At 55.9% G+C, this 12,699-nt stretch overlaps 1 protein-coding gene across 2 annotated transcripts; it reads left to right on the top strand.

The window, feature by feature from the left end:
* The first annotated feature begins 122 nt into the window (after nt 1–122).
* TST (thiosulfate sulfurtransferase) lies at nt 123–7,074 on the top strand. Of its 2 annotated transcripts, none has more exons than XM_087448951.1 (3): nt 123–232; nt 823–1,478; nt 6,610–7,074. In XM_087448951.1, exons 1-3 carry the CDS (start codon nt 138–140, stop codon nt 6,906–6,908), a joined length of 1,050 nt encoding a protein of 349 aa, XP_087305077.1. In that variant the 5' UTR covers nt 123–137; the 3' UTR covers nt 6,909–7,074. The 2 variants fall into 2 exon arrangements, with proteins under 2 accessions (XP_087305077.1, XP_087305076.1); XM_087448950.1 differs by having other exon boundaries at nt 151–232; nt 863–1,478.
* The last annotated feature ends 5,625 nt before the right edge of the window (nt 7,075–12,699 follow it).

The raw sequence follows: 12,699 nt of genomic DNA on the forward strand, positions 1-12,699 counted from the left end.
GCCCCGCGCCCCCGGCGGGTCCCCGGGGGTCTGAGAGGCGCCGCGCGCCGGGGGGCGGCCGGGCGCGGGCGCGGCGGGGCAGGGGCGGCGCGGGCGCGCGGCGGGCGGCGCGCGGTCCCCCCTCGGGCGGCGGCGCGATGGTGTGGGCCGGCCGGGTTGTTGCTGGCTCTGGCTTTGAACTGGCCAACTTCTCCAGCGGGCAGGGCGAGCGCCAGGGCGGCGGCGAGGGCGAGTGAGTGCGGCGGGGTGGGGGCGGCGGCCAGGCTCCGGGCCGCTCGGGATTGGGCCGCCGGCCGGGCCACCTGCGACCCAGGGCGGGGTCCCCGTAACGACAGCGGGGCGGGGTGTCCCGGGAACCCCGGACCCAACTGGGGCAGAGGGCACCGCGCCGGGGCTGGACTTGGGCATTCTGGAGGGGCGAGCGCATGCTGCTACGAGGCGGCAGGAGGGTTTGCGAGAGGCGCGGACCCTCCCCCATGCGCCCCTTCCCCTGCTCTCCCAGGAAAGGGGGCTCTAGGCCCAAGAAGCCATCTCCCCCCATCTTGGGCATCTTTTCGCTGCTCTTTTCTGGCAGGATCCCGAGGGCGAATATTGTAGCTTCTAGGGCCAGCCGCCCTCCCAGCCAGCTCCCGGACTAAAACCCTCAGAAGCGCATGCCCCACCCCCTTCTGCGCGGGAGGGCCCCAGGGAGGGGCGGAGCAGGCTTTTCTTGGGGAATCTTTGACCCTACCCCACTGCACCCCCCAGCCCCGCGGGGTTGCTGTAAACAAGTGCGGTAGGAAAGAAGCTCCTCCTCCAGGCCCCACTTCGCTGCACACACAGTCTTCATGCCCGTCTCTTTCCCGGTTCCCGTCCGCGCCAGGTGACGCGCAGAGCTGAAACCATGGTTCATCAGGTGCTCTACCGGGCGCTGGTGTCCTCCAAGTGGCTGGCGGAGTCGGTCCGGGCTGGCAAGCTGGGGCCCAGCCTGCGGGTGCTGGACGCGTCCTGGTACTCCCCGGGCACCCGCGAGGCCCGCAAGGAGTACCTGGAGCGCCATGTGCCGGGCGCCTCCTTTTTTGACATAGAGGAGTGCCGGAACACGGCGTCGCCCTACGAGATGATGCTGCCCAGCGAGGCGGGCTTCGCTGACTACGTGGGCCGCCTGGGCGTCAGCAACGACACGCACGTGGTCGTGTATGATGGTGACCACCTGGGCAGCTTCTACGCGCCGCGGGTCTGGTGGATGTTCCGTGTGTTTGGCCACCGCACCGTGTCGGTGCTCAATGGCGGCTTCCGGAACTGGCTGAAGGAAGGCCACCCGGTGACATCTGAGCCCTCATGCCCAGAGCCCGCCGTCTTCAAAGCCACACTGGACCGCTCCCTGCTCAAGACCTACGAGCAGGTGCTGGAGAACCTGGAATCTAAGAGGTTCCAGCTGGTGGATTCTCGTTCCCAGGGGCGGTACCTGGGCACTGAGCCAGAGCCCGATGCAGTAGGTAGGTGTCCCAGTGGGTAGGTGGTCCCTGGGGAGTAATGCTCAATGGAAGGATGGGGAGTAAGGATGGCTGGGACCCTTTCCTGTTTTGCCCTCAGTCCCCCCATGTGGGCCTCAGTCTTTCCATCTGTAAAATGTGAGAGTAGAGCCAAGTCTAAAGGCTTTTTCAGCTCTGATGCATGAGGACCTACGTATGTGTTCCCATAGCTACGTGCTAACAAGCACCTAGCATCTGTATGGGGTGGCATCTGCAGAGGTGACTGGTGACATAGCCACCCACATCCATGCCCAGGCACTAGCTCCCCCACATGCCCAAGGCTCTGTCCATGAGCCAACATGTGCATTGCTGAACAGAAGGACAGCTAGCTTCTCAGGGCCTCTCCAGTTCCCCAGAAACCCTTATAGACATCAACAGTGCCCCTCCCCCAGCACCCCTCCCTCTGCAGCTCTCCTGGGGCCCGCTGATCGTTCCAAACAGCTGCCGCCTGCCTCAGCTGTCACAGCAGCTGCCATTTCATGCTAAGCCCTTGACACTGCTCTGTCTCATCTAATGAAGCTTAATATCCCCATTTTAGAGGGGTGAAAACTGAGGCGCCAGGACATCAAGTTACTTGCGCAGTCAAGTGGCAGAGTTGGGGTTTGAACCCAGCGCTGCCTAGTTTCAAACGAGTGCTCTAAACCAGGATGCACCACCATTCTGCCCCGCCTCCAGCTCCCAGGGCCAGGAGGAAGCCCCCTCCACTAGGCATCCACAGGGAGATGGCTCCTGAGTCCTCTCCTGGGGACGAAGCGGGGGCCAGGAAGTTTCTACACTGCTGGAGGTGGGAGGAATCTCAGGAGAGGAAATGCTGAGTTCTAGAATCTCCTAACAGAGGACCATAGAGGTCTCACCATTGCTCCTGCTGGTCGCCCTCCAGCCCCTGCCTGGACACTGCTGGTGGCCGAGACCTCACTGCTCTCGGGGCCGCTGGTGGCCTAGGCTGGCCTGAGCCCTCAGGGTGGCCGGCACCTCCTGGGGCAGTGGCTCTGTCCTCAGTCGGGGCCCCTCTGGGGAATCTAACTCCTGTGCAAGATTTTCCTAACTTGTTGAAAAATGTCTCTTCCTTCCTCTGCCTCGAGGGAAAGAACTCTGTGAAAGCTGTTTCCAACACTTAGAGCTGGAGGGCCTGAAAGGTCGCCTCATCGCACAGAGGGGAGGAAGGCTCGGGTCAAGGCCACACGGCCAGTTAGCAGCAGAGCCAGGAATGTGCTGGGCTCTACCCTCCCCATTGAGGCTTTTTCCCGGCCCCGTGTTTTCCTTGCCGGGCTTGCTTTCTGAAGCTCTGGAGTTGAAGATTCAAGTTCATTTGGCACCTTCCAGAGACTCCTGGCACTGAACTCCAGCAGCGCCCTCCTGGCCTTGGTTCAAGACACCTTCTCTCCTTGGGACTTGGGCAGCCACTGGGGGGAGGAATGATGGACTTGTTTTTCTAGCTGCTTCCCAGCTTACCCGGCAGCAGCCTGAGAATAAGACAAGGGAGGGTTTGCAGGTGCCAGGGCCAGTCTCCTCACTCCCATTTTAGAGATGAGCACACTGAGGCTCAGAGAAGGGGAAACAGCCTGCTGTGGGGAATGCCCGGTGGAAGCCCGCAATTCTAAAGCCCCTCCCCCTCCCGTGGTCCTCCACCCACCTCCTCCAGTTCCCATCAGAAGCACCAGGAGCAAGGATCCTGATTTGAGCTCAGCCCCTCCTTTATGGTGGGACCTCAATCTAATTGCTCGGCCTCTCTGGGTTCCCTTATTGTAAAACGAGAAGAGTAAGGGCCGCCCCACCCACCTGGCTGTGTGTATTTCAGGGCAGCAGTGGCTAGAGGGGTGTTTCGAGAAGGGTGAGGACCTGTGCAAAGGCCAGGGTGGTCTAGAAAGGCCTGGAGGACGTGGCATTCCCTCCCTCATTCTCTGAGAGGCTCTGCTGGCCTCCCCCACAGGACATTTGGGGGACGCAAAGCACGTGAGGCTCTGCTGAGTCACGGTCCCCAGGTTGGGGTGGCATCTGGGAGGCTCTGTGTGGGCTCTCTGGTCCAGATGTGTGGGAGTGTGGGTGGCAGGCCCTGGGCATCCCTGGAGGGAGTGACCCCCAAGAGGAGCTGGAAGCAGGGCCTTAGAAACCCGTAGGGTTTCTTAGGCAAGCAGCTTCCCCTCGGGCCTCCGTTTCGTGCCTCCAGGGCCTGCGGTCATGTGCATGAGGGACGCAAGGTGGGAGAGCAGACCTGAGTCCATGTCCTGCTGTGGCACTGATGTGTGGCCTCGGGCAAGTCCCTTCACCTCTGAACCCTCATCCTCCTCAATAAAAGGAACACTGCTCACCTTACAGGAGCTTTGGGGGAAAGGAGAAAACAGAGGTGGAAGTTGATCCAGCTTGTGTCTTTATCAGCCTTTTTCTCTCTTCCTCCCCCCTTGGGGTCAGTGAGGGTGAAGAGGGAGGATATTGACCCCTAATGAGCACTCTCATTTGCAGAATCCTTTATACACATTCTCCTTGACACCTACAGCGGCTGCACGGGGAGGTTGGAATTGGGCCCGCTCTGCAGGTGGGGAAGAAAGCAGAGACTTCTCCATCGAGGCAGAGGGTCAACATTTGACCCCAGTCGGCTGGCATCAAAGTGGGGCTGTTTCTCAAGGCCACTGTTGTGAGCAAACACGGGGCCTGGGGAAGGGTCACAGCTCCACGGCCTTGGTGTTGACTCCTGGGGTCATGTGGCCGCTCTGCCTGTCTCTTCCTCCCAGGGCTTGGGGTGGGGGTAGGAGTGGAGCAGCAGAGTGCGAGCTGCCTCCAGGGGCCGGGGTTGGGGGCTGCCCACTGGGGCCACCTGCACTGGATTCCCTGGTGTCTTTAGGAGGAAAGCAGGAAACAGATTTTCCTGGCCTTACTTGTAGACCCCACCTGTTAGTGACCTCAGGGATGTTAACTCGCCAACTTGACTGGCATCTACTTGGCCAAAGCTGGAACACAAAGTCCCAGACCTCTGAGCAGTTGAGGAACAGGAGAGGTCATCTGATCCATCCCCGGCCTCAGCCCCCTTTCCCACGAAGGCTCAGGGGGGCCAAAGAACACAGTCCTCGGGGTCAGACAGACCTGACTTCACTTCACACACCTATGCTGTGTGTCCTGGGGCAAGTTACCTCACCTCTCTGAGCCTGGGCTCCCCATTAGTGCCAGGAGGAGAATCTCCGTGGCTTTATGAGGATTGAGGAAGATCAAGTTCTTGAGATGACCCATTGTCTGGGTGCCTGGTGCCAGAGGTTATGAGCACAGTGGCACACCTGCTGGGGGAGGGAAAGCCGCGAGCTTGCAGCTGAAGCTGGGCTTGGGGGAGGAGTAGCAGGAGCCTCTGCTTCTGGCCCGTTGTGTCTTTCCTCCAGTGGCTCTTCTCCAAGGTTCTCCAGGCCAGGTTCATCCAGGCCCGCCCCGCGCACAGGCGGTCAGTTTCTGCTCATTTAAATTCTTCAGACAGGCCCCGAGCCCTCGCTGGGTGAACAGGAGGGCTCCACCTCCCGATGCTGGCCCAGTGTGGAAGGCCGGAGTCTGCAGAGACCCCTGACTTCTTCCCTCAGAAGAGGTGCCTTTGATGTAATCAGATGAGCTGTTTCATCGGGGATGGGGGGAAAGAAACAGAACAGCATTCAGAACTCAGCAAACCCTTGTGCTTTTAAATGCACTTAAATCCAGCGCACTGCTGGATGCCAAAACAGTTTAAGGCTGGGCTTCTTGGCAAAGAACACCCTTGAAGGCAACAGATCAATTGTTCCTCATTGGTAGGGTCAGCACACATCTGGTCTCAGATAAAAGTTTCCAGACAAAAAGATGAAATCCCAACAGGATTTGGAGAAATTGCTATAATTTTATAAGTTGGGACGTCTGTTCCATCAAAGGAACTCGAGTCATGCCAGTGAATTTCGGAATCCTCTTTGAATTTGGGGTGAGGGGAGAGGGACATTGCTGGCATGATTGCGCATCTACAGTGTCCCCAGGGTCATTAGGGGCTTTTCCCTTCAGTGGCTAACTTCCCTACAGGCCTGTGAGGTAGGGGGGGTTATCTCCCCATTTCACAGATGGGGAAACTGAGGCTCACAGGTGCGGGGCCTGCCTGGCTGCACACTGAGCCAGCCCAGACCCCTATTCCGCTTCCATCCAAGCCTCTCAGGGTTGCTAGGAGGGGCCTGAAGGGCCCACACTGCCCCCATTCTCACCTGCCCCCCAGGGTAGGTGGTGGAGTGGTGGGGGCAACAGCATTGAGCGTGGGGGGGGGGTGGCCTCAGGACTCGGTGCTCTGCCTCTTACGCAGCTCTGACACGCATGGCTACTCCATTTTAGCCAGGGGGAAACAGGCTCTGAGAGGTGATGTGACTTGCTATAGGTCACCCTGCTGGTAAGTGGCAGGGCTGGGATTTGAACGTCTGTCTTCTAACACCAGGCCACATGCTCTTTCACAACTGTGTGCTTAACCGGACAATCAGGGGACTTGGTGTGATCCTGGGTCTGTCTTTGCCTCTCCGTGTGGCCTTAGGTGAGCCGTTTCCTTCTGCCGAGCCTCAGTGTATTCATCTGTGAAATGGAGCAACATTATATGTAATGAATTACGTGGTTGTCTGTTTCACACCTGTCTTCCTTGCTGGACTGGAACCCCCTGCGAGCCTGGGCTGTGTCTCCCTTTCACCCCTGCCTTCTCAGCAGTGGGCACAACACAGAGTATTGGCGTTAATCGTCTCATTTCCTCTTCTCAACAACCCTGTGAGATAGGTGTGCACCACGGAGCCCATTGTACAGATGAGAACACTGAGGTCAGAGGTGAAGCGATTTGCCTAGGGTAAATGTTAGTAGACAGGTCAGTAAATGGTAGAGCTGAGGCTCCTGCCCTGTCCTCTCAAGCAGCTGTGATTTTGGACAGTCCTACTTCAAGGCCGGTTTTGGGGGAGGGGACACTTTGTCTGAAGTCGTGAGCACTAAATGTAGGTAGGGCCGGGAATACATGGAGCTCCGAGAAGGGCACAGACGTTCTTGTTATTTGCGAAGCTCCCTCCAGGCCCCGGTCGCCCACACCCGCGTGCCCTTCCTAACCCTGTCCTGCCCTTTGTCCTCTGCCCTCGCCCAGGACTGGACCCGGGCCACATCCGAGGCTCGGTCAACATGCCGTTCATGGACTTCCTGACGGAGGACGGCTTCGAGAAGAGTCCAGAGGAGCTCCGTGCTATGTTCGAGGCCAAGAAGGTAGACCTCGAGCAGCCCCTCATCGCCACCTGCCGGAAGGGTGTCACCGCCTGCCACATTGCCCTGGCCGCCTACCTCTGCGGCAAGCCCGACGTGGCCGTCTATGATGGCTCCTGGTCCGAGTGGTTCCGCCGGGCGCCCCCAGAGACCCGTGTGTCCCAGTGGAAGGGTGGGAAGGCCTGAGCAGTCAGCTCTCCTCCGCTCGCCCCCACTCCCGCCGGCGTAGTGCCCCCGGCGTGACCTGCAGCTGGTTCACACCTCTTCAGCAGAGGAGGGTGACAAGTTTTAGAATTGCTGTGTAAAGCCCCCCTTTTCCCAGCAGCACTGGAATAAAATCGGCCTTTTCTGAGGGGCTGTGTCTGTCTGCCTCTCCCTGGGTCCATCCTTGCCCCATACTTCCGTCGTCTTCTGATTCCTTAGAACCTACCGAGGGAAGAAACCTCTGTAGTAACCCCCAGCTGGAGAAGCTGCACTGTGGACACCACTTGATTATTTAGTTATGACAAAGGAAGCCACCTGTTGTCCCATGTCAGGAGGAGCGTGCTGGGAGCTACCTGGAAGGGGGCCGGGGAAGCCAGAGAGAGGTGAAACCAAGGGTAGCCAGGCACCGAGCCCTCTGCGGTAGGCGCAGCCCTCTGGGTGGGGGGAATAGGACAGGGGGCAGCTGGTCTTCCAAATGCGTGTTCAAAGAGGTGTCACAGAGCGCAGGCCCGGGGGCCTTTCAGAAGCAGGCCAAAGGAAGGTGGCCTCCGTGTTGGGTGCCCTTCCTGGCTCAGAATAAGCCCCTCTGGGGACCGATGCAGGGAGGGGCTGGAGATGCAGCTTCAGCCCCCGGGGAAGGTCTTAGAGCTCTGGCTGTGTGAACGAGGAAGCCACAGTAGAAGAAAGTAAGCTGGTAGACTGGGCCCACGTGGCTGGACTTCAAGTTTCCCAGAAACAGGCTCTCTAAACCCTCCTTTGGGGCTGCAAGACGATTCCAGGCCCCACCTACTGGCATTCCCTGCTCCCCGCTGTCCAGCCTTCCTGGGTGAAGACAGGGTCCTGGATGGCAGGGGCCAAGTCTGGCGGTGCTGTGCCCCAGCCTCTAGCCTGGCATCAGGGCAATTAGGGGCTCAGTAAATGCTGAGGAGGCTGGCTTAGGGGCTGGCGGCTTGGGTGGGGGGCTGATGGCCCGTGGGGTCTTCAGTGGAAGAGGGCTAGAGCAGTCTGGACAGCTGTCCCCTCTCCCCTCCATGCAGTCCTCATGCCAGCTTTAGGTCCCCTGTTGGAGCTTTGAGGGGCCAAAGGGCCAGCCTCAGGGTGATGACGACCCCTCCTCCTCCTCTTCCTGCTCCTCCAATCCCAGAGCTCCTTCAGTCAGCACCTTTGTTTATCGAGCACCTGCTGTGAGTTGGGCCCAGGTGTTGGGGACACGGCAGTGAACACAAGTCACCTCCCTTCTCACATGTGGTTTGCGTCCTACTGGAGGAAAGAATAAATGCGTATCTAGTGTGTCAGGTGGTGACAAGTACTACAGGAGGAAAGACCAGGGAATGAAGAGCGAGGGGTGGGTTAGGATGCTTTTATAAAGTATGGTCTGTGAAGGTGAGCAGAGTCCTGAAGGAGGTGAAAAGGCAAGTCATGGGGAAGGAAAGTTGCAGCAGAGGGAACAGCCACGCAAAGGCCCTGAGGCAGGACTGTGCTTGTTGTGGTCATGAAACAGAGGAGGCCAGCGTGGCTGGGGCCAAAAGAGCCATCAGGAGAGTGGGAGGAGCTGAGGTCAGGGAAGGGGGCGGTGTGTCAGCAGGGCCTTGCAGATAAATGGAGGGACTTCAGGTTTACTCTGGTTGAGGTGGGAAGCTACTGGAAAGTTTTGATTTGAGGGGTGACATGGTCCAACATAGGTTTAACAGGGTCACTTGGCTGCTGAGGTGAGCAAAGACTGTAAGGGGATTTGATGGACAGACTCCAGGGCAATCCCCATGATATCCACTTCTTGACGTCCACACCCTGTGTGGTCCCCTCCCTTGAGTGTGGATGGGACCTGCGACTTGCTTTTAACCAACAAAATGTGGCAGAGGTGATGGGATGCTGTCTTACCTCAGGCTGCTGTAACAAGATGAGTGGCTTAAATGACGTGTTAAGTTCTAGAGTCCTGGAGGCCGGAATGTCCGAGATCAAAGTGCCAGCAGATTTGGTTCCAGCGAGAGCTCTCTTCCTAGCTTACAGACAGCTGCCTTCTCACTGTGTCCTCACACGATGAAGAGAGAGAGAGAGAGCTCTGGTCCCTCTTTCTCTCCTTATGAGGACACAAATCCCGTCATGGAAACCTCACCCTCATGACCTCATCTAAACCTAATTGCCCCCCAAAGGCCCCACCTCCAAATACCATCCCTTTGGGGGTTGGAGCTTCAGCATATGAATTTTGAGGGGGGCACAGACATTCAGTCCGTAGTAGACGACACTTCTGTGATTACAATACACAAGATTGTAACGCCCGTCTTGTGTGGGTGGCCTCTGGCTGACAGCCAGTGAGAAACTGAGGCCCTCTGTCCAGCAGACCATGAGGAGCCGCGTCCTGCCAGCAACCACAGGAGCTTGGAAGCAGGTCCCTTCCCCGTCGAGCCTCAGAGAGTGCAGCACCAGCAACCCCGGGATTACAGCCTTCTGTGGCCCCAAAGCGGAGAATCCAGCTAAGCCATACTCACAGAAACTGTGTGGTAACAACTGTGTGTTAAACTACTAAGTGTGTGGCAGTACTGTTATGCAGCAACAGAGAGGAGAGAGCAAAAACAGGAGACCAGTGAGGAGGCGAGTGTGTTAACCCAGGCAAGACGTGGCAGTGGTTTGGACCAGGCGCTGGGGGAGATGTGGAGGTGGATGAAGGGGTCCAGTCTAGGGTACTTTAAGGACTTGCTGATGGGTCACTTATGGGGTCAGCTTGGAGTTACAGGTGACATCTCTCTGTGCTAGGCATTTCACAAAAATGACTCCATCCAATCCTCACTCTTACCCTGGGAGATGGGTTATATCTGTTTCACATATGAGGAAAGTTCAGCTAAAGAACGTGGCCAAAGTCACTCTTCTAATAAGTGGCAGGCCCAGACTCTGGGGACGGCTCCAGGTGCATCTTTCCCTCCCCTCCCCACTCCCCTTGACCTATATTTATACCCATAAACACATCCATGCCTTTAATATTTGAGTCCCTTCTAAACTGTTAAACTCCTACACATCCTTCAAAAGCCAGCTCAAATGGCCCTTCCGTGAGCTCTGCCTCCTTTTCCCTACACAGAACTAATCACTCTCTTTACTTAATCCTTTGTAATCCCAAGCACTTCCTTCCCACTTGATGGCATCTGAGCCCTCTGGGTCTGGCACACAGCCTGGGACGGGGTGAGTGGCCAGGGGACATTTTGAGTGGATGAGAGAGTGAACAACACCTGAAGGCCCCTCTTGCCCCCTCAGTGCTGGCTTGCGCTGGCCTCTGTTCCTTTGGCTGGTGGGCCTATCAGCCCTGAGGTAACAGAGCCCTTTGTATCGTGATTGCCATGGCGATTCCAATGAACAGAGGGGGAGGGCTGCTCCTAGCAACCACCCAGTGGTCTCCACCCGCGGTTCTGCAGTGTGGATCTGCGTTCCTGGGCTTCAGCACACGCCAGAGTGGTTCACGGGTTTTCTGAAGTTATGAAAGAGAGTGGAGGGGTGAGGCAGAGACGTGTGAGGTGGGCCAGGGGTCCGCCAGGACACGGGATTTCATCTGCCCTCTCCCCACTCAGAGTTGCTTGTGAGCGAAGAGTACCCAGACTGTAGCTGGACCTCCTTTCCCTCCCTCCCTGACTGACGTCTCTCAGGACCTTTGTCTCCAGGTCAGAAACTGGCAGTGAGTCCACACGTCTGTTCAGGCCAGTCCAGGCTGCTCTGGACTGGGGGTGGGGAATGGGGACAGGAGCAGAAAGCTCACTTGAAGGAGATACAAGATGTGGGGCTTGGTTTCAGCACCAGTTGGGGAGGTCCTATTTCTTTTCTGAGCCTCAGTTTCTCCATCTGTGAAAGAGGGAGAGTTAGTACTTTCTCTGAACACCTGAGTCCTTGTGAGGATAGACTAATCTACCAGATGTTAGAACACTTAACATATGAGCTGTATTAGTTATCTCTTGCTGCGTAACAAATCACCCCCAAACTTAGTGGCTTAAGAACGACATCTATTGTCTCACGGTTCCTATGGGTCAGGAGTACCGATGCCGCTTCAGTGTGTCCTCTGTCTCAGGGACTCTCACAGCGAGGAGCTGCCTGGGGTGTCAGTCGTCTCAAAGCTCAACTAGAGAATCAGTAGATCTGTGAAACTAAGCTCTCTGCCCTGAAGACACCCCACATACAACGGTGTGGCTGACATGGGATAAGAGCTGTAGACATTCCTATTCCAAACTGAGGAAAATGCAGACAGGAAGGAGCCACTGGTCCATAGCAATTCTGAAATCCAGCCAGGCAAGTGTTGGACTTTCCTTGATTTGGTTTCAAGGCCTGGAAATAATTCTCCGTGGCTCTCAGCTCTGACTTATGAACCCTTGCTTCCACTCTCTAAGTATTTTTATTTTATTTTAAACCAAAGGTAGCATGTGTTTGCAGCTGAGTAGTTCTCTCAGATTATTTTCTTCCAGTAGAATTTGGGAGTCCACTGGTACTGTGTCTGTCATTTTGTAGTGTCTCTGTCCCTTTCACTCCAAGCTGGTAGTACTTTTGCTGATAGAGTTTTCTCAAAAATTATAGGAGTTCACTCCACTAGACACTGGGGCTTCTGTTGAGAGACACACCCTTCAGCTTCCTAGAGGCCCTGTCATTCCATTAAGAGCATCTGCAAGCATATCCTTAGCTCTTTAAAGGCCCTTCATGTGACTGAATAATACTCTGATCCTTTCATCTTTCTAAAGTTTTAACAAAAGGTTGCACAGTCATGCCTTTGGCTACGTTTTCCTCGCCGCTCTGAAGCCATTTCCTAATTTTAACGCCTTTGGCATCTGGAGAGGTTGAGAATTTCCAAAACCATTGAGTCCTGCCTCCTTGGTGCTTAATAGTCCTTCCTGCAATTTCTCTCTCTCCTCTTCACTTCAAGCAGCAAGAAGATACCAGGGGCCACCTTCAATACTTTCCTTGGAAATCTCCTTCACTAGATCACCCAGCTCATTAATCACGTGTTCTGCCTTCCACATGCCACAGATGACAGTGTCGCTAAGTTGCTGCCACTACATAACAAGGATGTTTCTTCCTCCAGGTTCTAATAACGTGTTCCTCACTTCCTTCTGTGCCTTTGCTGGAAGCATCCTCCAAGTCCAGATTTCTACTTACTGTCTGTTTAAGACAATTGAGGCTTTTTCTATCATGTTCCTTGAAATCCTTCCAGGCTCCAGCTACTGCTTGGTTCCAAAGCCACTCCCTCATTTTTAGGTGTTTGTTACCGCAGCATCCCACTCTTGGTACCAAAATAGATATTAGTTGTCTATTGCTGCTAACAGATTACCGAAAAGCTTAGCAGCTTGAAATTGTGTGCTTAAAAAAAGTATAAATTTATTATCTCACATTTCTATGGGTCAGGATCCTGGGTGTGGCTCAGCTGGGTCCTCTGGTTCAGCATCTCGCACCGGCTGTAATTAACGTGTCAGGTGGGCTGTGTTCTCATATCAAGGCTCAACGGGGGAAGGAGCATTCCCGTGGCAGGATTTATTCAGTCCTTTGAGGACCGTTGGACTAAGGGTCTCTGCTCCTTATGAGCTGTTATCCAGAGGCCACCCTCAGTTCCTCGCCACATGACTCTCCATAGGGCAGCTCAAAACATGGCAGCTGCTGCTGTCAGAGTGTCAAATTAATAGGATGTTTTGCTTAGCAATTTTTCAAGAGAATAAGATTTCTCTGATTCTTAACCCGCTCTGAGCTTACCAGCAGACCAGCTTGCTGCGTGTTCTTAGCCAAGTCACTCTCCCTCTCTGGGCCTCAGTTTCTA

Source organism: Ceratotherium simum, chromosome 25, assembly GCF_057802395.1.
Source record: "Ceratotherium simum simum isolate JZ-2026a chromosome 25, ASM5780239v1, whole genome shotgun sequence".
Taxonomy (NCBI): Eukaryota; Metazoa; Chordata; class Mammalia; order Perissodactyla; family Rhinocerotidae; genus Ceratotherium; species Ceratotherium simum.

Bases quoted from the DNA above. Each gene is read 5' to 3' on its own strand.
- TST (XM_087448951.1), top strand. From the start codon at position 138: ATGGTGTGGGCCGGCCGGGTTGTTGCTGGCTCTGGCTTTGAACTGGCC. The intron at 233-822 runs GTGAGTGCGGCG...CTGCACACACAG, and splicing joins CAGGGCGGCGGCGAGGGCGA to TCTTCATGCCCGTCTCTTTC. The intron at 1,479-6,609 runs GTAGGTGTCCCA...GCCCTCGCCCAG, and splicing joins GCCAGAGCCCGATGCAGTAG to GACTGGACCCGGGCCACATC.